Source organism: Amblyomma maculatum, chromosome 6, assembly GCF_055883805.1.
Source record: "Amblyomma maculatum isolate TAMU_Amacu chromosome 6, ASM5588380v1, whole genome shotgun sequence".
NCBI classification, from domain to species: Eukaryota; Metazoa; Arthropoda; class Arachnida; order Ixodida; family Ixodidae; genus Amblyomma; species Amblyomma maculatum.
Genome location: NC_139349.1, coordinates 83,805,115 through 83,831,378, shown reverse-complemented (window position 1 = coordinate 83,831,378; position 26,264 = coordinate 83,805,115). Strand labels below are relative to the sequence as shown.

Here is a 26,264-nt window from a genome sequence, read left to right as displayed (position 1 = left end):
AATAATAATCTCAAAGTATATTTAGGCCCAGAGGAAGTGTTTTGTAAGCATTTCGTTGTAAGTATGCGTTGTCTTAAGTGATATCGAACTGGAGTTTAGCATGTCGATAAAGCTTGCAGAGTAAAGATGCTCTGATACATTTAAGGGCCTTGTTTTGCAACGCTTGTTTCAGTTTCAGTTCGTTTTCACCTCTCTCAATAGTCGCTGCTCCATATGACATGGGCCGTATATGTACGTTACCGAATCGGTCAAGACGGAAACACGATAATGATGTAATTATAGCTTATTAATGAAACTGCAAAACTCGACGTCACTAAAAACCTAAGGTGAGTGCGGACATAGGCTATATATTTCCTTTTCACCCTTCAGCTTCTTAGCGAAAGTCGTCACTAACAAGCTTTCTCCGACGCAAGCCGCGTCAGTTGGGCATACAAAGAGACCGGTGTTCCCATTTCTCCTAGAACCGCCATATCTTATTTCGGGTACGTACTAATTCAACATTCCATTCGTGCATTATCGTCGGCTTGGGAACCTAACGCCAGAGAATGCGAATGGCGCCGCTGGTCGGAAGAAAGCAGCCACGTACCATAAACCAAGGAAAGACAAGCATGGTGCCCAGATACGAGTACCTTCCACGCCGCCAAGGTTTGTCACGTACAGAAAGACCCCCAAGAGTGCACCAAAACTGTCCAACGACACCACCCGTCAAAGTAAGAGGTTCTCGCCTACGCGGCAGCCAGCGCTAAAGTGGTGTGCAAACATTCCGGGTGCAGTGACACCAAACACGTTGAGTGTTATCGAACTGTGGGCGACCAGCGCCAGGAATATAAAGGCGAAGACAGCTTTGCAGGCTCGCCGTAGTCGCACAGACGTGTGGCAGTTACGCAGAAAATTTTCGCTTGCAGGCCACGAAATGCAACTCGAATGCAGTGTGCCAGAACGTCGCTCCCTGCTTACAGGGCCCTGTCGGAGAGCAGGCGCTGGTTTCGAAGGTTTCGCCTGGTTACAGCGCAACTATGTTCAACAACGCAGATGCTTTTTGCTGTGGCATACTCATATCTCCTTGGACCACATCAAAAAGACTCTCCTTTCAAGATCTCAGGATCGACCTTACACTGACAAACTACTTCTTTCTATTCATCTGTACCCTTCTATCACTTTTCATCAACGCCGTATTTTGCACTGCACTGTACTTGCATACGAGAGAAGAAATGATTTCTCCAGTGAAGTGGTTTTCACTCTAATGTCACTATTTTCTTTTATGTTTTATTTTACACATTTAAAGGGACGTCTCGGTTCAAGTAGTTGGACCCTCGCCGATGCTACTCAGCGAAATTCCCCATAATATCATTTTTCCATTACCAGCGCGCGCCGAAATCCAAGCTCTGTAAGCTCGGCTTTCTAAAAGCCTGTAATGAAAGCAGTTCTGACTGTACGTAGTAGCGATAGCAAAAGCAGTATTACCAGCGTTGTTCAATAAAGGCTGACACTGATTCTCTAAAACTATAATTTCTGAAAATTACTCACAAGGACTTTCATCACTCTTAAAGTGCTCTGCCCTAAGCGAAATGCATATTCCCGCCGTTTTTACTATGTCCGGAGAACAGACGAGGCCACTTTTCATCACCGGGTTAAAAACCGGCTCCAAAGCATCGACTTATAGAAATGACATATCCTTCAGTTCCTTTTTATGCTGTGGCGGACCAGAAGGCATCGCAGGGAGCCAGGTCAAGACTGTAAGGTAGATGAAGGATCAGCTTTTCCCAGAGCGATAAATTGGACCAGAGCATTCGCAACATGAGCTATTGAGCTGCAGAGGTGAAGTTTCCAATTTTCCACAAGTTCTGGCCTTTTTCTTGAGATGTATTCATCATCATTCCCAAAACACTTCTGCTGTTCTCTGCGTTTACCGTTTGGCCTCTAGGGTCCGCATAAGTGTATACAACCCAATCTCTATTCGAAAAAGTTGATGATCCTTGCCAAGGTTTGCGCCTTGGTTTCCAATAGTTGAGGCTCCCCTTTACAACACACTGAGTGTCTCAGCACTTCATCTCTGGACCATATCAGTATGCCAGGTCTTGTCTGCAGTAATAATGGTCTTCCACCGGTGTTAACCTACCTCTCTTTCCCACCACTTACATTGGGACATACGTCTACACGGTTTTGTTTAGGGATTGGTGTAAGACGTGCGGGGATCTACATTGCACAATTTCTTGAAATATGAAGTGGTGGGTCCAAAACTTTGTCGGTGCTTTGTACTTAAATCGCCTGTTATTGGGCACGTTGTATGATAGGGAGGCGTCTATCAATTTTTTATCACCGCATCCGCTGTGTTGGTAGCTCCCTCAAAAACTCGTGTAAAAGGCGCATCACCGCCTCCCTGCGATTGAGGGTGTTCCTTGCCATTCGTAACATACTTATGCTTTCATGGTCATTTGGTTAAGCTGCAAATAAAATTTGATAGCGTAGCGTTGTTCACGCGAGGTCTACATGCATCACGCAACAAGCGCACTTAGAAGCGTTGAAATGTTGTCTTCTGTTAAAAAAAAAAAAAAAAAAAAAAAACATTTTGAAAAATTAGAGCCAGAGTGTTTAGGCTTATGGTCCGATATAGGTGGAGTCACGATGTTTACCAAAATGCCGAGAGATGGCGCAGCAAGCGCACAGAAAAGCGCACTAGACCCTGTCTCAGTCTTTATTGAACAACCCTTGTACTATATGCGGCTGCGTGTCGCGCTGATATCCAGCCATCTTTTGGAATTTTCGCCTGGCAGGAATACCACGTATCTGAACGAGCGAAGTGACATACCTCCACATAAAAGTGGTCACCGTGTGTCTCAGTCACAGGCACTGCCTGGGAGTGGCACGGCCGGGCAACCTAATCTAAGCTCGCGTGGTACTTTGAGAACCGACAGCACTGCACTGAAGCAAAGAGAATAGTACACACGTGAATACTTTTTCTGTAAGTTGCGCAATCTTGCAGTAAACACATGAACTCTAAACTGATCGACAACCTGAGATATTGTCGAGAGTGCAAGGATGCGTCAAAAGCAGGTGAGGGAGCTTGCGCAAATTACACTGAGTATATCACATGCTACGTCGTTAGCAACTCTGGACATTTGACCAGTTGGTGCATTTTAACGGTCAATTGCCGCCCACCGACCTAAATGCATTCGGTTCTCGAGAGCCTGCGGGAAGGGCAGGACCAGGTCACCGGACTCCAGGGCAGTCGCTAGCGTATGCATGGAAGGGAAGGAGACCAAGCCAAAGCTCGAACAGAATCGGGGCGTCGGCATGGACTCCAGGCTCCAGGGCGGGGAGTAGTAGTCGAAGTAGTGCACTGCAGGCAACACATCGCAGAAGAAACAGAAAAAAGAAAGAATTTCAGTAAAGAAATAATACTAATGCAGCAAAGAATTAACTTTCTGAAAGCTAGAAGCAATAGTTAGGGAAACGAAAGGGAAACAAAGGTATGCAAGCTAAAAATGCAGCCTGTGAACCCCCCCCCCCTCCCCCCCGCACACACACACACGCACGCACGCACGCACGCACTCACACGCACGCGCACTATGACAAAATGAAATCTCAGGTTTGCTAGACTGTTTAGCAATATAAGCATAATATGTATCCTCCACTGCCACTGACATGACATTAGTTTTGAGGCAACCGTACCACTGCTCTACCTAGGCCATAAGAGGTGCACGTATAGAAAGCTAAAAGTGATATAATTTTGTGTCCCATTCACACGTTCCCTGTGACGTCACTTTGAGACTTCACGCAGCTACCTCTTGTGCAATGATACGTTTCTCAAAAGTACCGTCGCCGTAGAGCACGTCGTTCGGATTGTCGTGTATGCCACCGCTGAGCTCCGAAAGCAGACCATTGGATGGGGTCGAACCCACGAAAGGTCGTGACATGTCCTCCTCATAGACCGCCTTCTGGAGGGTCTCCATGTACAGCTTCACGTAGTCCTCACGATGCTCCGTCGTCAAAAGCCTGTGTCGTGCAGCCAATGAGAAACCGGATGTCTTATAGGTATCCCGACCAACAAAAGTGTCCCGGTAATACATCGCGAGCAAAATTTATTGGTATTCTGACGGCGCCTCAGGGAAGGCCGACCACAATAGTTAAGCACGTGACAGCAAAGGTCAGTTTGAAAAAACTCGCACGTTTTTGCCAGTCGAACTAATCTCTAGAGTAAGAAAACTATTCGTGTAGAATCTGCTAATCTGGAACCAACCTGCGTGCAGAAAGATTTTGAAGCATGGCTGCAGTTAACTAGTTCCAAATTGGCCAGAGATTTCACCATTATGACATGGTATGTTGTAATTGGCGGTGTCAGAAAATCACGAACTGAAAAAACGTTTTTGATTAGGTCCCTCGCCTAAGAATAATTTTAATCTTTTTAAGATGTTGACATTAAGGAGCTAGCGTTACAGGATTCGTTTTGCAGAAATTCAGGCGTCGGCATTTTCGTCGTTGTGAACGCTCGATCCCGAGCATGCCTACCTTAGATACCCGGGCACTGATTGATGGGCGGTTTGTGCGGCGTCACGAGACCGCACAACATGGCTCAGCTGACTGGAGCTGCCAGATTCTGTAGCTCATTTCGGATGAGAGGTCGAGATGACAATCTGAACTCAGGAGCACCTGTCTTTTGTCGTATGTGTCTCTTCTATGTTTTCTTCAAAGGTTTTTGCGCTAACTTCATCCACAATTCTGAGAAGTTCTCTGTGTGCGAAGGGTAAATAATCAGCTTCGTGACAAACCTCCCCAGCCGAACGAGCTCAAGGTTCCTTCGGAAGCTTTGATATCCGAAGTGCAGCCCCGTTGTCTGCTTTATAAGTCATTAATGGATGAACTGCTCGTTCAGAAGACTGGAATTACTATTCAATGCAATATTATCGCGCGGAATAAATGACACCGCTGACATGGACAGTACACTGACCAATAATTAAACTGGTCTGTTGGGCTGGTTTGCACCTAAAAAGAACTGAATGATTCAGCGACAGCGATGGCCGGTAGTGAGTGAGCATAGCGGTTAAAGATTATACCCTTGGTTTAAAGATGACGAATTACTGTTTATAAATCAACCACGATGGTCTCTAGCTTTATATAAGCAGCTTCACGTGACTATAGTCTGCAAATAAGTACCGTCGCACCTCGCGTAAGAAACCGGAAAGTCCGCGTGCTGGAGTCCTTGAGCTTGAGCAACAATCATCGCAAAGTTACGTGACAATATACGTGCTTCAAGATAAATCCCTGAGCCTTTATTAACAAAAAAAAAAGGAATTAGAGGGTCTTTCAGATGTCTCTTTAAAGAACGGCGAAAGCCTAGTCATCGAAAGCTATAGTTTCGTAGTCTTGATGAGTCATGCCTAGTGACTGTAGTCATTACCACTCATAGTTAAGTATTTTTACTCACTTATAATCAGTTGTGGTTATTACAAGTCGTCATTTGACATACTAGTCATTTCGTAGTCATTAGCAATCAGGAGTCACGCTTAGTCACTGTAGTCATTACCACTTATCTCTAAGCATTTTACTCATTTTCAATCGGTTGCGGTCATTTACAAGTCGTAGTTTGGCTCGTAGTTTGGCATATTGGTCATTACAAATCATTCATTATTATTCATCATTGTCATTCATTAGCATAAGTCATTAACCCTATCGATGTCTATAGCTTTTATTCATTATTTGTCACCATCAATCGCTTTCATTCTTAATCTCTCTCACGCGTCCCCTACTTGCGAGTGCACTGATGCCAAGCACAGATCAAGTGCACAGCTCCCTCGCACAAATTTTCGCTCCATGAGCCTAAAAAAGGCTTTCAATTTAATAGTTGTTTGGGCCTTCTGAGGCTCGAACTGGCAGCTCCCGTAAGAAAGAGCGGTCACTTTCAATGTCATTTCTCTCTTCAGTAAAATGGCAGTCGCGAACAGCATTCTGTAGCTATGCTGAAAACGCTATGGGCGCGAGACGGCCAGCTTCTATAAGCTTATTATATCACACCCGCTAGCTAGAGACGCCTGGAAACTGGCGGTGCGCGCTCGTGGCTCTCCCACTGAACCGCCACAAAAAGCTATCCGCCACTGTAATCCAATCCTCTGGCTATCTCGGGATGTTATACCTTTGCTTCGAGGTTCACATAAACCATTTGATTACGGTCGGCATTGAGTTATGAACGGTTCCTGGCAGACGAAAAAAAGAACATTATATAATGCATAAGCTTAAAGCCTGTAAGGTCATTAAAGCGTCAGGCACTTTTACTGCCCAGCTGTTAAAACGCAGCCCCTTATTCTGACCAGACTGTCCGGTCAAACAGCATCAGTTGCTCGTGACGCTCCCAGGAAAAGCGATTTACTCACTTCTGTGCGCAGTCAGGAAGTCTTTTTTATATATGCAATGAAATGTCATTTGCATGGGGCACGTGCAGCCCCCTACCGTGCTACCGTCTCCAGATACGGGCTAAAAAAGTAATAGCTTTTTTATAGTACTTCAACGCTGGCGATGTCCATGGCAGGATGAAAGAAGCCAACGCGTTCCAGAAAAATTTAACGCTGCACAAGGCTGCATGGAAACGCAGCTCCATAAAGAGAACTTTCGAATAAGTGAGCCCAACTCAGCAGCGCACATTACCAAACTTGAAGCTAATGCGCAGCTCACAGTGCCATTTCAAGCCAGGTTCAGCACTATTGCGGATTTCTTCAGTGCCTCATATTTGATGTCGTTTACTCCAATGAGATAGAGTTGAGCGGAAAAAAAAAAAAACGAGAAATGAATCGCTTGGAATCAGTTAATAAATCCGGATACTGCATTATACCCTGCCGAGTTTCACGCCATAAAATGGGAGGAATATTATTTATATATTTATTTATATGTTTATTTATTTAATTGTTTGTTTGTTTATTTATTTATTTATTTTAAATACCTTACAGGCCCAAGTACGGGGCCTGACAACTGCCAATAAGAGGGGCGACAATTGTAAACTTATACAGGCGAGAAGAAAACATAAAAAGCAGAGAGCAGCGAAACGCCGAGAGTAAAATAAATTATTAGTTCAAGAACAATCTTAATATAAAGTTCGCAACATAAAACCTTAAGATGCAAACACTGCGCAGGAACCGAAAAGTAACCATCGAGCGCAACCCAAAAAATGTGCTATAAAATACAGCGGAGAAATGTAGTTTAAAATGGCACACTGCCCTAACAAATAAAATCAGCGTGTCAAGTGAGCGGAACCAGCCTTAAGCCATAGCCAAGTGGAAATTTGATAAGTGGTATCACGGTGAGTATTGGTCGAACAACTTGCGAATCGAAATGCGTCGCGGTTAGCTATGGAAACGATAGTGCAAGAAAGATCATTTCAAAGTGATATGGCCCGAGACAGTTCAAATAAATTGAATACCCGAGTAGTACCACTGATACGTGTAAAATTTTGTTGATTAAGTAACCGCTGGGATGTTCGTGAAGGAGCGCAGAGTGGAAGGGATACGTGGAAGTGCTGTGCACGTATCTGTGAAGTAAGCAATGAAAAGAAACTGAACGACGGATATCTGATTCGAGGCTAAGGCTCGTGCTTGCACTGAGGTCGTAGTTTTTGCTGATATGAATCTTGCAGGGCACGATTCTGGATGGCTTCAATCATGATAGATAAGTATTGCTGATGAGGGCTTCAAAAAAATGACGTAAATTCGAGTTGTGCACGCACAAAGCTTAGATAGGTCAATTTGCGGATCTTAGAAATTGAATTGCGTAAATTTCTACGCAAATATTCTAGTGTTTTAGAAGGCATCACAGACGACTGTTATATTGGAAGACGTAGTTGTGGTTTGCTGCTAGGTGAATGTGTTTGTACGTTAAGATGCGGGCAAGCGGAGTGTTATTAAGTTGGTAATTGAAGCAAGTATCATGCCGCTTACAGCCGAATGAAGTAATTTGACACTTGGGTATATTTAAAATTGTATGCCACTTGTTACGCCATTGGCTGATGTAAATGTTCCTTTGAAGAGCAAGGTGGTCATCTGGAGTGATGATGGGGCGGTGCAAAATGTAGTGGTCTGCAAAACTTTGCTGCTTTATTATATGTTCTTATGCAAATAATTGATATTGTAGGATAGGGGTTTAATAGAGGTACTGGGACTCGAGAAGCATGGCAGGAACAGTCCGCGTACAAGCAGGCCAAGCGAACAATACATTGTGGTACGCCTGATGTGACATAAATAAGCGATGAGGAAGCGTTGTTGACAGCGGTGAGCTATTGGTGAAGGGACAGGAAGTTGCAGAGCAATTATATAGTGGATCTAACCAAAGAGCAGAAAGTTTAGAGATAGACGAAAATGAGCTACACGATCAAATGTTTTTGAAAAATCAAGAAGCATACAATCAGTTTGAAGGTTAACGTGTAAATGCGTATCTGTAGTAAATTCTTGTGATTACGTTTTGCATTAAAAACCTTTTCTGAAATTGCGCTAATTTACAAAGAAAAAGTTATTAGACTCTAAATGGCAGTAATTGTTAGAGAAAATTCGAGTAGTTTGCAGCATATACAAGTTAATTAAACTGGACGATAATTATCAGATGAGCGCCTAGATCCGGCTTTACGTATTAAATAACCTTGAAAGTTTTCCACTCCGCTCGTAGCTGCACAGAGGAAAGTGAGTGCCGACTGATTGGAGCTCTGAGACGTTTGCTACCAGCTTTCATCAGTCGAGCTTTCACATGTATTAAAACCATTTCATCCACTACAATATACTTCTTGGTTAGTAGGGCTCTGACTTGGATATGTCACAATTCTTGGTTCACAAGAAACTCCAAACCTAAAGCCGCATACAAAGAACTTTCCCAAAAATTTGCATTTTTTTACTTTTTTCACCTCTGCCAGCACCAGGCAAGTATATTTTCTTTTCAATTTACATTTTTACGTTTACATCTTCTTTCCCTTTAACTTTCTCTAAGCATGTACAAAATATGTATGGTTGTTAAAGCACTTAATAATAGTTGTTAGCTGCAGAATGCCTCTGAAACAACATTTTTTTTTTTTATAAATTTGGCATAAGTCATATTATATGAACTGATATAAAAACATTTCTCACAGGAACCGGAGAGGGCTCTTATTCTTATTGTTGTCGGGCATTCACTTGGAGTTTTCTTTCCTTGTCGCCATTAGTCCTACTTCCTGTCGAATTGTGTCCTTATAACGCCTTTGTTCCTGCCCAAGTCCAAAGTAGGTGCGCGACATCTCTGCAACCATAGCCTCATGATACACATAAAAGCCGCTTATAAAGTCAAGCAGTTTACCCAAATTTAAAGATAAGCCTTCCAAAACCTCGGCATGACAGTTCTGCACATCCCGCAACTATAGTTCTGGGGATTTGCATAAACACTGTACCGCTTGTCTGCTATGGGCTGGGGACAACTGAGAACGGAATTTCGCGACCCCTCTTGTTTACCGAGAGGAAGGCAGCGGCCGAGCGAATGCGAAACCACGATTCCTAAACGAAGGAGCGTGGAAACTCGGAGCTGCTCTCGCGGTGCTTGTCGCCCGATTCCATGCGCAAACATTTACGCTTAAAACCCTGTGAGGACTGCTTGCTCAACGCGTTCTTGCGCCCACTCGCTCGCCAACGCCGAACACCGCTAGCGAAGGAATAGTAACTTATAACTGTTTTTAAAGATTTTGCAGTGCTTTCGAAAGACAAGTGAGAAACACAAACTTTTTGGAAAGCCGTCTATCTATTACACATGACGCCGAAAAAAACGTCCTTGTCATAGTAACATAGTAACCCTATACATTGACCGCGTTTCCGTGCGTGCGTGCGTGCGTGCGTGCGTGCGTGCGTGTGTGTGTGTGTGTGTGTGTGTGTGTGTGTGTGTGTGTGTGTGTGTGTGTGTGTGTGTGTGTGTGTGTGTGTGTGTGTGTGTGTGTGTGTGTGTGTGTGTGTGTGTGTGTGTGTGTGTGTGTGTGTGTGTGTGTGTGTGTGTGTGTGTGTGTGTGTGTGTGTGTGTGTGTGTGTGTGTGTGTGTGTGTGTGTGTGTGTGTGTGTGTGTGTGTGCGTGCGCGTGTGTGTGCGTGCGTGCGTGCGTGCGTGCGTGCGTGTGTTATAAACATAACCTCCAAAAATACGTAAGTTGGCTTCTCCTTGTACTACGTTTGTTTGCAACAGAGCATCTTTTACAGGGGCAACACTGCAGACTCTGTTAGATCAGGATTATCGTAATAATATGCTGCGTGTTAATGACGGGACTCTACTGCTTGCTCTTTGTACATGAGCTTTGATTTGTTATCCCTTATCACCTGAATACATAGATAGTAGCGAGGTTTAGTTTAGAGTAGTTATTCGTTTTCCAAACCTACTTAACCAGCAAACACTACTTACCTAATGTTTTCGTATCAACTTCGGGAGCAAAAGTTTTAGATTGTCTTAAAAAACTACTGAAAGATATTACGCCAAGGTATTACTTAGGCAGCTTTATTTAGGGGCCTTAAAGCAAATTTACCACGCGACCAGCAGTTGGTCAAAATCTCTCGCCCAGCGCTCATGCAAGATCCTATTGGGTAGAGCGCATTGGAGAAAAGCGGACTGTATTCTCTAAGACGCGACTTGTGACGTTGATTCAGCACCGCTGTCCTTTGGAACCCGTTAGCTTTATTAATCTAGTCGAGCCGAGTTTCACCATCCCCAGAAGTTTGACCTTCATTTGACCGCAGCTGCGCTGTAGCCTCGGCAACGCATCACGTGACTCGCAGTGCCGAGCTCGGCCTGCGCCATCTCCGCTGCCATTGCCGCCGGCATGGCGCATGCGCTCTCCGCAGCTGGGTAGCCGCCTGGCGACGTTACTCGCCGCGCGCAGTGCAAGCTTGGCCATGCATGAGAGCGTCACCGTACCGTGTCATGGCTGCATCGAGACCAGACGAGGCCGTATTCCCTGACCGTTGCATGGGAGCGGTTGCGTGGGTGTGGGAGAACTTACCTGAATTTTCCGGAATCAGCGAACAACTGCAGTCGTCTACGGCAAAAAATTTCTAAATGGCGAGCAGATCAGCCGATTCAACCGGCTGCGCTATATGGCGAACTTCGAGGCGGCTGATATCCTGCATAGGGCGCGGGAGGCCTCGCAGTTCGTCAGATGGCGCACCTTGTCGAATCAGGTTAGGGAGCCCACATGTACCGGTTTTTAAGGCGGTACATGTAGGCTCTCTAAATCAGGTGACCTCGCCACTACGAAAGTTCCGCGCAAACGACTGCAATTTTTACTGAATTCTGGAAAATTCAAGTAAGTTGTAATGCAAAATAGCTTATAGAAAAACCTAGATCATCGCAAGCTAATTTGTGGTCGGCGTTTGAGCCCGAAGGGTGCAGTATTTTGCGCAGAATTGTTCACAACTCGGACAGATAAATACGGAACGCCCAGTATGTCAAGTGGTCCTTCACTTATTTAAGTGGTTTGTTCCTGTATGCTGTGTGCCTTCTTGGTTCATGGACTGTGGAAATGTCCGCAGGAAATATTTGCAATAAATAACACTTGAAAAAAATCTGTCTCCGCCGCAAATTGAACTGCTATCCTCCGGTACCCAGCCGAGTGCGCAAATCACTATAGTCCACGCGGGGTATAATGATGATAGTATCCTCCATGATAATGACGCTGCAGTTAGTGATAATGATAACGATCGTAGTCGATGGCAATTAAGGTGCATCTAGTTGGCAGTGACGATAGTATCAATAATGATGATGATGTTATTAGGGATGATAATCACGATGCAGTTGGTGAACACCATCCTGTTTAATGAATTTCGCCATTTCGACTCTTAAGCAGACTTAAGCGCAGTACTGTAATTTTTATGTCTAAGTCAAACAGAAAAATTTCTGCCGTATTCTCAGCTTAAACAGAATCGACCACACTAGAGATCAGGTATTCTAGGTGACTTACTTCCACCAGTTGTAGGCCAGGCCGAGTTCATTCTCGCTGTTTCCGCACCAGAGAATGACGCTCGCATGGTGTCCGAGGCGCCGTACCTGCGGTTTTAACATAACGCTCCTGCACTTTTCACGATGTACTGTTTCGTACCACGCTCAAGAATAAGCTATAGAAGTCATAAAGGCGTGTTTAGTATCATTTGAAATCCCGTATCGCAAATTTATTTGCATGCTTTCACTGTTTGTGCTTTAACAGACTGATCGCTACTAAGCGTTCCTATAAGTGCATGGACTTGAGCTAGCTGGGGCGCTGAATTGCGCTTTAACAAAACGTGTAAAATCAATAAACCACAAATATACAGATGTGAGAAAGAAACTTCGGCCTTTCAGGCCCAAATTTAAAACGTGTGTCGCTTCCTCGGAAGTCTCTTTCAACAGTGATTTGTGATATACCTGCGGAATATTATATCGTACTGTTATGAACATAAGGATGGGAATGGCCTAATCTTTCTATGCATAAAAACAATTATGCCTCTAGACATGGACATGCGTTTGCACTGAGTAGTAGAGGCTACAATAGAAAACCAATGTGCTGGACTTTCGATACTGCTTAAGCCAAACACTAATTACGGAAAACAAACAAATCGATTCTCCAGTACCGTACCACGCTTTGGAATTTATTCCCACTTTCTGTTAAAAATTCATTACATATTTATGCCTTTGAATCCGCTCTTCGTCAGTTTTTTTTTTTTTCTTTTTGTCCCCGTAAATGCATTCTGCAAGGTTCATCGTTACTGCGTTATTTAATATTTCATTTTATAATTTGTTCTTGTGTCATTTGTGTGTGATTTGGTGCAGTATCGTGTTCGTTTCAACAAAAATTATTGTAATAATTTCCCATATTTCTCTTTCCACATTCTATTGATGCTAAATACTATACAAGTTTTGCATCTTCTCAGCGCATATTTTTTAATTAGTCTTTAGACGAGGTCTCGTTAGCAGTCCTTGGCTTTGGGGTCTCCTTCTGTATTGTGTTTTGTAACTTATTTCTTGCTTCAATAAACTAAACATCAGCAAGTAAGTAGGAAAATACTAACCTTACGATACATTAGCTGTGGGTATATTTTGCACTAGGCGGGGAAAAAATACGTTTATAAAAAGTTTTTTTTTTTTGAATGCGTGTGCTTGTCCACAATTTTTGGATATGCATGACTCAATTAGAGTAAATTTTTATGTATCTTAAGTAGCTCAAAAGGTGCTTTAGAAAGCTATAAACATAATATTGAAGATAAAATAAATTTTAGTAGCAATGAGTTCCGTATATTACTAAAATTTAAGTATTTTGCATTAACTTGAAACAGTTTCGAGCATGAAAAGCCCATATTGAAATCGACGAAGCGGAAAAAACGGGTGCCTGGTCCTTGGTTCCTTGAAAAGGCACACTTACGCCGTTGCAGCTTTGGTCGCTCTGAAAGCAACCACAAACTTGCAACTTCTGTATGTACGATTAAGCTTTCTTTTAATCCGGTGCATGAATGAAAACCGCAATAATATTTACGCAATGACGCTTTGAGAAATAGCAATTTTCTAAATCTTCGAAATTACTATTTTGAAATAATTTGATCGTGCGATGTAGGGCATGTGAATTAGATTTCATCCTTATATCGCACTCTCGTAAGGTTAAATGGTTTTCGGGCAGACATAAGCAAATACCTCCCGAAAGAAGTTCCCCTGCATTTCAGTCAGAAAGACCACAAGTTCAAAGAAATTGAATTATTCATTCTTCAGTCAGGCTTTAGGTATAAAAGGGAGAGAAAATGTATGGAGGCGTATCTAATCCATAAGTTTAGAACATTGGAACCAACACAAATATACATCTCAAAAAAGAGCATTAGAATCCCTTAAATAAATTCCCTCTGCGCCATAACTAGTCGGGAGACCAATCCCATATAGCGTTAATTGTACATTTGTTCACAGCACGTGTACCCTATATCCCCCCTCTGCAATAGCATAAGCTGCTTGTGTTTTAGCAAACATGTTCCCTTCCTGTCACTACTTAATTTGGTTCCCCCTTGAATCCTCAGCAAAATGGTTGTTTGGGCATGTTGGTGATACATGACGAAAGTTAAGGCGCAAAACAAGACGAGGACAGTGAAGAAGACGTGAGACACACGAGCGCTAACTTGCAACAATTTATTGCGGACGGCGCCGTCCGCAATAAATTGTTGCAAGTTAGCGCTCGTGTGTCTCGTCTTTATCACTGTCCTCGTCTTGTTGTGCGCTTTAACTTTCGCCTTGAATCCTTTTGTATGGATAATGGGCTTGGCAGGTATGGTTCACTTGATACGTTATTTTGTTTGTTTTTCTGTAACGATATTTGCTCAGGGCATGAGTAGGATATGAGCTGAAGAATGAATAAATGATTAAATGATTAAATGAAAGAAAAAAGGTTCGCTGATTTTATGACGTCCAGGAGTGAGCAATGATGAGGTCCCTGCGTCCAAGCGATATACGGGGCAAGATTGCTTGCTGAAAGGTCAGCTATCGTCAGGTGCCGGATTCGTGTCGGTTTCAGTGATGAGAAGTCCCACAACAAGTGGTGAATGTTACTGGGTTTCTTAGTACTTCTCCCCTCCTTCCGGAAAGGTTTTGATAACTGTTCCCCTGCCGTTATATTCTTTTTCAGGAGCCTAAGGAATGCCTGTCCACTTTCAAGAAAGACGTGTCAGTATCGAACCTGTTTTAGCTGCTGACTCTTCATCCACACCGCATTGTTGTTTTTCCTGCTGCTGTCGCTTTTCATATATCTTTTTTTTTTTTTTAGTGCACGGGATCACCAGTTCCAGGCTCATAAATTTATACCAGAGAAGCATTCTTTTACTCCTTGCCCTATATCTTTCTCTCCTACACTCCTCTCTCTTCCTCCCTGCCTTTTCTTCTTTGAAAGCAAAAGCGTATTTAAACCACCGCCGGTGATGATCGCGCTGCCCAGATGAAAGCAAGTCCACCTGTCGAAACGCTAGCTCGGCTTACGAACTGAGGCTCTCTCTCAACCCTTATTTAGTGCTCTTTCATAATGTCTAGCCATCTTCTTTATCTTGTTCTACCATAGATCCCTTCTATACAAGGCTTTTCATCTCACTCGGCACATCAAGCCGGTAATAGGTACATCTACTAAATAGGTACATCTATGATACAAAGCCTACGCTAAACCAGTTGAGGAACGAATTCATTAACATGTAGAATAAAAATCACATGAGAATGTACTCTGCGTTGATCTGTTTCAACACATTTGTTGCATCTGTATTTCTCTTGTATTTTGCTCTTGTATTTTATAACTTGGTGATTTTTCTTTAACTTGCATATGTGCTATACAGTTTTAAATATTGTATAACTGACGAGTGTTTGACATTTCATTTGGTATCAGCGATTATGTATCTAGAATTGTTTATTTATAATCTGTTTTACATACTGTATATCTTGGTTGTTTGAACGCCTGTGCATCGCACGTGTGAACACGTCGGGTTTCGTTGTTCTGTTGTGTTTTTAACGAATTCTTTTCATGCTTACCACGCCCTACTCTGATTTTGTTTTCCTTTTTCTTTTCTTTTTCTTTTTGTAATGGTCACCTGGGCCTCGTCAAGCTGCCTCGAGCAGCTTTTAGCCCAGGTGCTCCAACCAGCAAGCAGCTAGTGAAAATAAACGATATGATTTGATTTTGATTTGAATCAAGGCTCGAAGTCAATAACCCAAGTATACTAAAGCACGATATTGTAACGCGTACAAGGCAGCAAACACTGATCGGATCAGTTCCACGCACTACACTCAGTTTCGTCCTCTTTGTCCTCGGTTCAGAGAGGCACTACCACACTCGGTGGTGGTGGCTGCACACTAGGCACAGAAGGTTCTGGGACGGCTTGCCTAACTTCCTCACGAACGACCTCCGCGAGTGATGGAAGCCTCGACGACGACGTTTAGACCCTGTAGCTGCATGTGTCTCAGCTCTTCTATGACCACAGATCGAATAAGCTCTCTTAATGCATCATCAGAACCGTTGAAGCCAGAAGCATAGGCGACCGGTGACATGGCGGACACGTCACGGTTATAGTGCTGAGCCCTGTGTCAAGGTGTTTGTTCTACCGTGGTGGTCTCCACTAGAAAATCTGATGTCGTGCCAGGTGGATTGCGCACAAGCCCAGCAAACAGTTCTTGTTTCACCCCGTGCATTAGGTGGCGCACTTCCTTCTCTTCTGACATATTTGGATCAGCACGCCAAAAAGGTGGATCATGTTCTCGTAGTACATTCCAATAATTTCGTTAGGGGCTTGGCAGCGAAATTGCAGCGCCGACTCCGCACGCTCTCTTCGGTCATTGGCGGTGTACGTCGCCAACAGCTGGCGACGAAAGGGGTCCCAATATGATAACGTCGTTTCGTGGTTCACGAACCACGTCCGCACTGAACCTTCGAGAGCAAAGTACACATTATGGAGCTTTATTTGCTCATCCCAGCCGTTGTATTTGGTGACCTGTTCGAATTTGTTCAGCCAGTATTCAGCGTCCTCATGAAGCTCGCCATAGAAGGACGGTGGCGTTCGAGACTGGAGGACGACGAAATGGGGCGAACTCTCTCGGTTTGCCACAATGTTCGTGTTGGATCTATGCATGTTGGCCACAGGTGTGCAGGATAAAGGCCCGAACTCTGACGACTGACCTCGGAGGCGGCGGCTGGAACTGAGGTGGACCGGTGTCAAATCCGTGGTGACTCCGGGTTACCCTGGAAGGGTGGAACTCAGCAAAAAAGGGAAATCGTACCCGGCTGCTCCACCAGAAAATGTAACGAGTACAAGGCAGCGAACGCTGGTAGGATCAGTTCCACGCACTACACTCAGTCTCGTCCTCTTTCTCCTCGGTTCAGAGAGGCACGCAGCAATATATCGCCTCTTGGATCCTTCAACGATGGGGGACCAATGCCGTACGGCGACACGGTGTATGTCAACGTTACTAGAACAAACTCAGCTTCACAGCTCCGCCTGGAGAGGTGTCTCTGGTGGCCTTCATGAGAACTAACGGTGCTGCAGTCAACTCTTGCTCCGTGCTAAGCGCGTCGTCTGCTACACGCGGCGCGGAAGCATGGAGCGGCCGGCACACGCGTAGCTGTTACGTGCTGCCGTTGCAATCTACATGGCTGCAGTGCAGTTATGCCTACATTACGACAATTTTGGCTTCGAAAGCATGCTTTACCTCAGAGAACGCGTTTGTGTGACGCGAAATTTAATGCCGTGAAACAAGTGTACAGCGTTGTCAACTTGCTCGCCAGAACCAACGTTCTAGTAACGTCTGCTCTTCGGTTTCACGCGATATCGTACGCAGCTCGTCCAGGCGAAAGGCGTCACCCTCCCCGTAACCCAGAATTGATAAAAACGTATCCGAAAAATGCGCATGTCGTTTCGAATTAAATTATGACGTAGCCGTTAATTGCGTAGCGTTCAGTGTGGCGCCATGCAATTTCGCTCTTATTTATCCTTCTTGTCCAGTTTCAGTCTAGTTTTTGACAAGGATTCAAGCCGTTGACATGTGTGCCTCCAAATCTATGCTGTTCATTGTAAACGTAAGGTGTCCGCCGAGAAGATGCTGAGTCTTCCCCCTAAAACCAAACTAAATAGACTACGCTTTCTCAACTACGTACCAGCCTCTAGATGCCTAAAGTTGGCGGAATAAAGAGACGGCATTAGAGGCGCTATCGCGTCCTCTCTTAAGACGAAGCTTAAGTATTCTGCTATACATTTTTTTAACATCAGGCCTCTTCATGTTGACCTGCATGCTTTGCACCGGGGGCAACGAAGCCTATTGAAACGATTACCTGGAAGTCCTTCATTTGTTCGTGTCACTGATAGACGGCCTCGAGATTAAAAGGTGGGCATAAGCTCTGTGCAGAAGAGATAGCTTACTTCGAAGTAAACCATTTCTGATCGGCACTTATCTAGTTTCTGTAGCAAGGCTCTTTTTTTTTTTTTCTTGCTGGCACATATTTCGAGCTAAAAGGCATTCTACTGAAGAAAAAGCACCGTAATAATCGCGCGGGTGTTTCGACAGCAATGCGAGAAGAGAACTTGCAAGATTCCAAAAGCCTACCAGTGTACATAGCGCAAGTCAGACAGCTTAGCTGCACAAACGGATTTTGATTTGAATCATTTTGAGTTCGTCGCAATACCAGAAATTCGAAGGAAATTTGAGTATTTTCATGACAAGGAAATAGACGAGCCATGAGAGCGAGGAAATTTGCTTGTTGAGAAGACTTTTGTTATTGAGCGGTTGTCACGGCATCCCTAGTAGAAAAAACTCTGAGTCACAATCACCTCATACAAATTATCATACTAAACTCGTACTAAACTCATACAAATCTCATAATTTCATGCTAAACTCATTCATCACATGAGAAATATATATGTGATGAATGAATTTCGTATGAGAATATGAGAATATGAGATTTGTATGAGTTTAGTATGAGAAATCTGTATGAGGTTATTGTGACTCATACGGTTTTTTTTTTTTCACAAGGGTACGTAATGATTATAAATTGCGCATAAAGTTATATTATGTGAACTGGGCGTTGATTGCATACAACTTCTTCTGAAGCATATCAATGAAGCGAAATTGTGCACGGGACTTCCAACTCAGAGCTAATGCGAAGAGAGGAACCATAAGAATGGCAGAGAAATTCGACAAACAAGATGATCACAAAAATTAAAATATCTTCAACATAACTGAGCATGCCGCGCTGAAAAAGCGACAAGAAAAAGAAAAAAAGAGATATCGCAATTAAAATAAAAGTACCTAAAATACTCCGAAGACGATCTAGATCGGAATCTACAAGAGGCCTTACAGACTTGTAACGGCTGGCACGTCAAGCGCCTGCCTGTACTGAGGTATGATGTCGAATGACTTCGTAACTGCATTTTTCTGAGGCGGGCAAACACAAAAGCGTATAAACTTCTGACTGAGCTCAAGATGTGCTACCAACCAAGTTTTTAATTCACGCATTGAAGTGCATTCGCTGCAAATGTGCTTTTTGCTGTTGAAGTAATACAAAATCACGTGCAACAAAAGATGGTCAGGGGAAGTTAGGAACACTAAGGCTCATTTAGCACAGGACACAAAAAAGGATATACATTGCCCACTCAGATATTTCCCAAAGTAAGTATAATGTTCTCCTCTGCATTAAGTGTAATCTTGCCTTGTTTGTCTATGTTGATGAAATCAAGTTCTGGTTGTTGAATGCATTTAATTTGCATACGACATTAGTGTTGTTGACAATATTGCATTTTCGCTCATTTTTTTTTTGTTGCACTAATAAATACCTTAGGTTCGTGCAGTTAACTTCTAACGTCCTTTAAGCGATGTAGATACCTTGAATATCGTGTTTTAAAACTGCAGTCCAGTGTTTGTTTGAAATTACATTAACTTCTCCCAGAAGCAGTAAAATTATTCATTTTTATTTTCTGTGTGTGTGTGCGTGTGCGTGTGCGTGTGTGTGTGTGTGTGTGTGTGTGTGCGTGTGCGTGTGCGTGTGCGTGTGTGTGTGTGTGTGTGTGTGTGTGTGTGTGTGTGTGTGTGTGTGTGTGTGTGTGTGTGTGTGTGTGTGTGTGTGTGTGTGTGTGTGTGTGTGTGTGTGTGTGTGTGTGTGTGTGTGTGTGTGTGTGTGTGTGTGTGTGTGTGTGTGTGTGTGTGTGTGTGTGTGTGTGTGTGTGTGTGTGTGTGTGTGTGTGTGTGTGTGTGTGTGTGTGTGTGTGTGTGTGTGTGTGTGTGTGTGTGTGTGCGCGTGTGTTGTGCGTTAAACACAACCTCCAAAAGCGCGTAAGTTGGCTTCCCCTTGTATTGAGGCAAAAAAGCACCCTTTGAAAGGGCAACACTGCAGGCAACACTGCAGGCACGACTGAACTGAACTGACGCTGCCTGTTAATGAAGGACTCTACTGCTTTGATCTGTTATCCCTTATCACCTGAATGCATCTTATCACATCTACAACTAAAAAGCTTTCGAAGTTTTAAAAATGAAACTACCATTTTCCAAAAAGATTGGCTCTATTAATATTATTACGACCGCAAAATTGAGTCTGAATAACCATAGCAATAATACATAGTACATTACGGCCGGGTATACATACTACATATACCAACGTTACTAGAACAAACTCAGTTTCACAGCTCCCACTACCATCCAGCGAAGTAGTGTATCCCATGTGGCCGTCGCAAGAATTAGCGGCGCTGCAGTCAACTCTCCCTCTTTGCCGGGCGCGCCATCTGCTACACGTGGCGCGGAAGCATGGTGCGGCCAGCACACACGCAACTTTGGCGTGCTGCCTTTGCACTGTACATGGCTACATTATAATTATAACTACATTACGACAGCTTTGGCTTTGAATCTACGCCTTACCTTGGAGAGCGCGTTTCTGTTACGCGGGATTCACTTTTTAACTGTGAAACAAGTGTGACAGCGCCGTCAGCTTGCTCACAAGGTCTGTTTCTTGCTTTACTCCCTGGCCTTTGTTTTCTAGTGTGTTCTTTCAGGGCATAAATCCTGTCATGCAAATAAATTAGTCACATTTTCAGTGGGTAGGAGCACTATTAACCTTAGAAGGTAACGCAGTGGGTGTCACGGTTACTACTACTCTGCGCAGCCATGCAGAAATCTGCTAGCCTGGGCAGGCTGTTCATGCAGCGCATGAACTCGGCTACTCCCGTCAAATAATTCAGTGAACACAGATTGCGAATAAATGGACTCTGTCGTCGCCTAATCAGAAGCGCTTTTCTTAGTGTCTTACTTTTGAGGTATGGCGTGGAACATAGCTCTGAATTGGCACTATCGCACTCTCGTATATAGCAATGTAAAAAAAATTGTTGCTGTGTCGTTTAAAACAGCGTCAGATGTGAAGAGTAATCTATTGAGTTTGCTGAAAAAGGAATCAGTTAGAATGGGCATGCGCACTGCGAAAGGAGATGACTGAACAAGCGCATGAATCTACTCAAAAAACTTATACTGCGAGTAATCAAGTCGCGCCCTTGAAAGATATGACCCCTTTGCCTTACACACACACACACACACAAACATACGCACAGAGATACAGACAGACAGAAAATAAAAACGACACAATTTTACTTCAGTAAACTCATTAAATAACTGTTCACATCTGACGTTGTTTTAAACGACACAGCAACAATTTTGTTTTACATTGCTATATACCGGAGTGCGAGAGTGTCAACCCAGACACATTGGGACGATACGTTGAGTTGATAAGTTGAGGAAGAGGAGTAAACAAGTTTACTGTCGATATATATATATATATATATATATATATATATATATATATATATATATATATATATATATATATATATATATATATATATATATTCTACCTTGAAGGAGGACGGTCCACCGTCCGAAACTGTTGGAATAAAATAGATAATCGGGAAAGTTGTGTGACATCCTGTTTAACTCTGGCCCATTAGTAACAACCAATCCATGTCTATATATATATATATATATATATATATATATATATATATATATATATATCTATATATATATATATATATATATATATATATATATATATATATATATATATATATATATATATATATCGACAATGAAAGAAAATTCACGGAAGGGCCCCACGCAGGAAGGCTCGGTGCTTTCTCCTCTGCTTTTTAACCTCGCTATGAATGGACTTCCTCCGCTTCTCGACCACATACCAGGTGCTCACCATGCTATATAGGCAGAATGTCACTTCCTAACAAGTGCGATATTATTATGCTTTCACTCTCCAATTATTCCAGTTTACATTATGTTGAAATTTAGATTCCATTTCAGTTATTATTCATTTCCTGATATTCTTTTCTTATTACATTTCCATTTGTATTCTCTTATTTTACTCAATCTTTGCTGAGTAAATCTTTGCCAGACCACACCCTCATATCTTCTACTACAGGAAAAGTAAATTCCCAGCTCTCCGCCTGCCAACTTATATTTTCATTTTTTGCATGTGTCAAGCTTCACAGGACTGACACAGACGCCGACCCCCGACAGTTTCCGTCCTATGTCACTACTAATGTCATCGCAATTTTAGACAAGTTTAAAAAAAAACGACGAGTTTTATTACGGGTAATGTGACGCGATGCGGAACATACCAAATATGAACTATTTTCATTTCACTCACAATGGTGATCTCGGGCCAGAAAGCCAAGATAAGGCAACGTAATTCCAAGTGATCGAATCCCTTTAAAAACTAAAGTATTACTAGCCTCAAAAGACGAAAATCCATCTGTCGGCGTTCAACAGTATACGGCATTCATAAAGATGAAGATACGTCTAGCCACCACAGCGGCGAATGGGAGTGTAACTGTGGCAGGGTCCCTTCCCCCGCACGCCTCTGCAGCATCATTTCCTCATGCTGTATTACTAACAGAACTGCATGATGCGCAAATATATCGCTTTTCATATCATAATTGTGGCGCAATCATTCTTTGTGCCCTGTTTGAGGAGGTGTCATACCGTTTCGCTTCCCACTAAGCATGCATCTGCTACTCAAAACGAAGGCTGGTTTGCGATAGAGGTTAGGACCTACATTACATGTACCAACAATTGTATTCCTTCAAGCCGAGGTTTCAGAAATTATGACTTCCAGACGCCAGGTGAATCATGGTAGTCAACGTCCAATAAGCAAACATACACACAGAATGCTTTACCAGCAGAAATTGCTTCAATACATTTCGAAATTGTCAATCGAACATATGCCGGAAGCGTCTCTTGGCTCATGCGCGCCGTGTCACAGAATGTGTTCAGAAAACACAATTCTTACTAGCACCTAATGTGTTGTCTTGGCCGGGATTCGAGTCCATATCCCTCCGATCTCCAGCCGAGCGTGCAAACCACTACTCCATTACGGCTCGTGAGAAACAGATCGTAATTCTCCTTGTCCAGCCTGCCGTCTCCATGGCAACGTAAGGGGCAGCACTGTGCCTCGGCGAAGGGTATGAGACGAAGTGTGCTGACGGCTCTTCAGCCAGTCTCTGCCTGGGCGCGGTAACTAGCGGATGCGCGATGTGTGCTAAGCGATTTACACAATAGCGTGTCGCAAAACTTACTGTGTCTAGAAAAGGAGTTCTGCCAAGTAAACACTACAGTAGAACTAGCCCCAAAGGTTTTTGCCCTGTAGCTTCTCCTAGATTTTTTTTTTTTTTCACCTACGAGATTATAGACTTTCGCATTCCTACACGTAAGGAGTTTTACGTTTCTCTGCCAAAGTTTTGCTGTGTATAGAACTTCCGCAAACCTGAACCGTGAGAAGGAACTTTGTAATGGCTATTTCCCGCATTTCTAGAGATAATTGTTTTTACATGTGGCTTTAACTCTGTCAGGTAATAAACAATTGATCTGATAAAGATAGTGCAGCTCAATTGGAAAAAAAATAGAGGGCAAGGGGAGGTGGGGGGGGGGGGGAGAAATAGCTGCCAGAAAGTTGAAAGTACGGCTCGCATCGCTTGACTCGGTCTTGTCATCTCGGAGCTTTCAGTGCCTTCTTCTTAAGCGTTCTAGGCACGAAATATAATCATTGTCAGAGAAGGCAATCAAAAGTGCACTTTCTCTCGTTATGCGGGGCTGGCTAGTGAGCCGCGCGTAACAACTCTCCCTAAGCTATAAAGACAAAGTTTCTAGACATCTCCGTTAGATTGTTTACTATAGCAAGACCTTTTATTTGACGTAGCCGGCCGAGGATATTGTATCCTCAGACATTTTTCAACCCATTTCGCTTTTCATTTTGCAGCTGTAGTACGATGGTTCTTGCGTCACGGGAAGTTTTCCTTATAGTTTCTACGTCCCCGCAATCAATAACTTTGGGCGCGCCTATAATATATTCACAAAACATTGAAGAATAGCACGAAGTAACCTGGTCGGCCTTACCATCCCCTTTATCCGGCTCGATGGAGAACCGAAGTAAGCTTTTAAGTCTATTTTTTAGTTGATTCTATCCAGTGACTCCGGGCTTTATACGCCCAAAACTTTGGTTTTTGTAAACACCGTCGTTTTTTCTCCTTCACTCACAAGCTGTGTTTGCCCGTCTCGCGCCTCAAGCTTGGTCGGTGACGCCTAAAAGAACGGAAGTTGTCCATCAAGAGGGGCCGCAGACCACTTCCGGAAAGCAACGCCAGCAGAACTCCGGCGCACCGACGAGCTTATCGTCTCACTCACTTCAGCGAGACTTACCATTTTCTCCCCTCCGTTTTGTTTTTTGCATAGTAACCCGTCGCTTCTCTTCTTGGACACTGAGCAACCGAGACCTTAAAAAGGGTACGTGGATATTGTCTACGCATATCGCTTTCGGCGCTGTACGCGTGCCTGCGACATTCGGAAAGAGGAATTTGCGGCGTGCCGCAGTCACGGCACTTTTGGATGTGATAACATTTCTTCTTGTCACAAAAAAAAATGCCATCCCCTCAAAAGCAAAACTAATATTCCTTCGTTGATTACATAATGTTCATGAACTGTGCCACTTGTGAGCCAGTACAAGCTACCTAATTCATATAAACAGTTCCTTGAATTTATTCTGGCATTTTATTTTATACTGGGATAGCATTCAAAGAAAAGGTGTAGTCATATGTTTCAAAACAACATATATACGTTCGACTGTCTTAATGCGCTTTCTACTCTATATGCGTTATCTGGCTTTGTGAAGAATAACTGTGGAACAAAGAACACAAACATTTTAACACAAGTCTTACAACATACATTCTGCCCGAAACATGGTCACTGTTCTGAATGCAAGGGGTGATTCATAATCTAGCCTTGCGAGGTACAACGGTGAGCCTAAAAATTAATATGCAGAAAACCAAAATAACGTTCAGAAGCCACGTAAAGGAACAGCAGTTTTCAATAGGCAGCGAGGCGTTGGAATTGGTAAAGCAATACGTCTGTTTAGCACAGGCAGCAGCCACAGACGTGGACCGCGATGGGAAAATGAAATAACTGAAGAGGCCAAATTGGGTTGAAGCTCACTGGCGTGTGCTCGCAAATAATATTTTCTAAAGAGGACAGAATGTAAACACAAGTATATTACTGGTACTCGCCTATGGGTCAGAAACGCGAAGGTTAACGGAAGGAATTTGACAGAAACTGAGGCAACGCAGAGATGTATGGAACGTGCATAGTGGGTAAGGGAACGAACGTGAGGTGATGACATTCTGGTCGACATCAAAAAGGAGTAATGGGCATGACAGGGGGTGTAATGCGAAGGCAATATACCCGGTGGTTGCTAAGGTTGACCAGACATGGGCAAATGCTCATGTATCTGGCTTTACTCCGTAGCACTAATTTTGTAAACTTCCTTTTCCTCACCCACACCTTCCGTTCAAAAACTGTGTTTGCCCTCCCGTGACCTCACCGTCACCTAGTCTGCCTTTCCACCCATTCAGCCTTACGATCAGTAGTTTTAACGTGTGAATTACCTTTCAGCATTTTAGATGTATGGCAAAGGTATAGAGTCGAACTAGGCACATATTGTTCTTGTCTGCGACCGCTTTCGGCTTTGTGAATCACTTTTGATCCTTAAAGGTTAGCGTTCCAGATTTTTAGACGTTAACAATTGGCTCAAGAAATAATGCTGCGCTGCGTTCATGCTGTAGTTGATCACTGGGAAGAGCCGAGTCAGTCTGATATTTATCCCGACAGCTGCTAAACTGGGGCAAATATAAGGTAAGGCGGGAAGCCTGGGCCCGCCAAAAGAATACTTATCACAGTGTCTTAGGTAACCAATCGAATGTGACTACCAGAAAAAATTAGGCCAGGAATTCATCTTGCCTGCAGTTAAATAGACGCTGCCGTAATAAACCGCATGAACCTGAAAACAGCTTCACAGCCTGTACGTTTGAAAGGATGGAGCGAAAAGCTACTCACACCATGTGTGGAAGAAGTATATTTGAATTTATGACCAGCCGCAGAATGAAGGCATGGGGCATACAAGGTATATTCAAAATCAAAGCACTGTAATCTAAAGTTGCATAAAACACTGTCCCGTACAGAACCTTCTGTAGCGTGATTTTCAATAGGAAAGAAATTGATGCCTGCATGACTGAAGAATTAGAATTACATAAATAAAACATATCTGAGCGCCACTTAACCTCCCCATTTGATTATATTAAAAGACAGGGTCAATGGCTCGCTTTGGGATTTTCGTCCCCGTGCATTCACTTAATTCATAAACCATAAAACCCTTAATTGGTGTTGATGTGTGTAACACGCAGAGTCGTAAGCTACAATGTAATGGGCAACTTGCAACAGGAACGTGTC

The 26,264-nt window shown here is 43.4% G+C and overlaps 1 protein-coding gene across 1 annotated transcript in view; it reads right to left on the bottom strand.

The window, feature by feature from the left end:
- The window catches only part of LOC146186155 (beta-mannosidase-like), a 68,645-nt gene that overhangs the window by 23,700 nt on the left and 18,681 nt on the right, over positions 1–26,264 (bottom strand). Inside the window, exons 9-13 of the mRNA XM_084607992.1 lie at positions 18,802–18,878; positions 16,630–16,692; positions 16,365–16,574; positions 3,818–3,996; positions 3,160–3,340 (exon numbers count right to left, since the gene is read on the bottom strand). Of these exons, the coding sequence (XP_084464118.1) occupies positions 3,160–3,340; positions 3,818–3,996; positions 16,365–16,574; positions 16,630–16,692; positions 18,802–18,878 (710 nt within the window). The remainder of the gene's footprint in view (positions 1–3,159; positions 3,341–3,817; positions 3,997–16,364; positions 16,575–16,629; positions 16,693–18,801; positions 18,879–26,264) is intronic.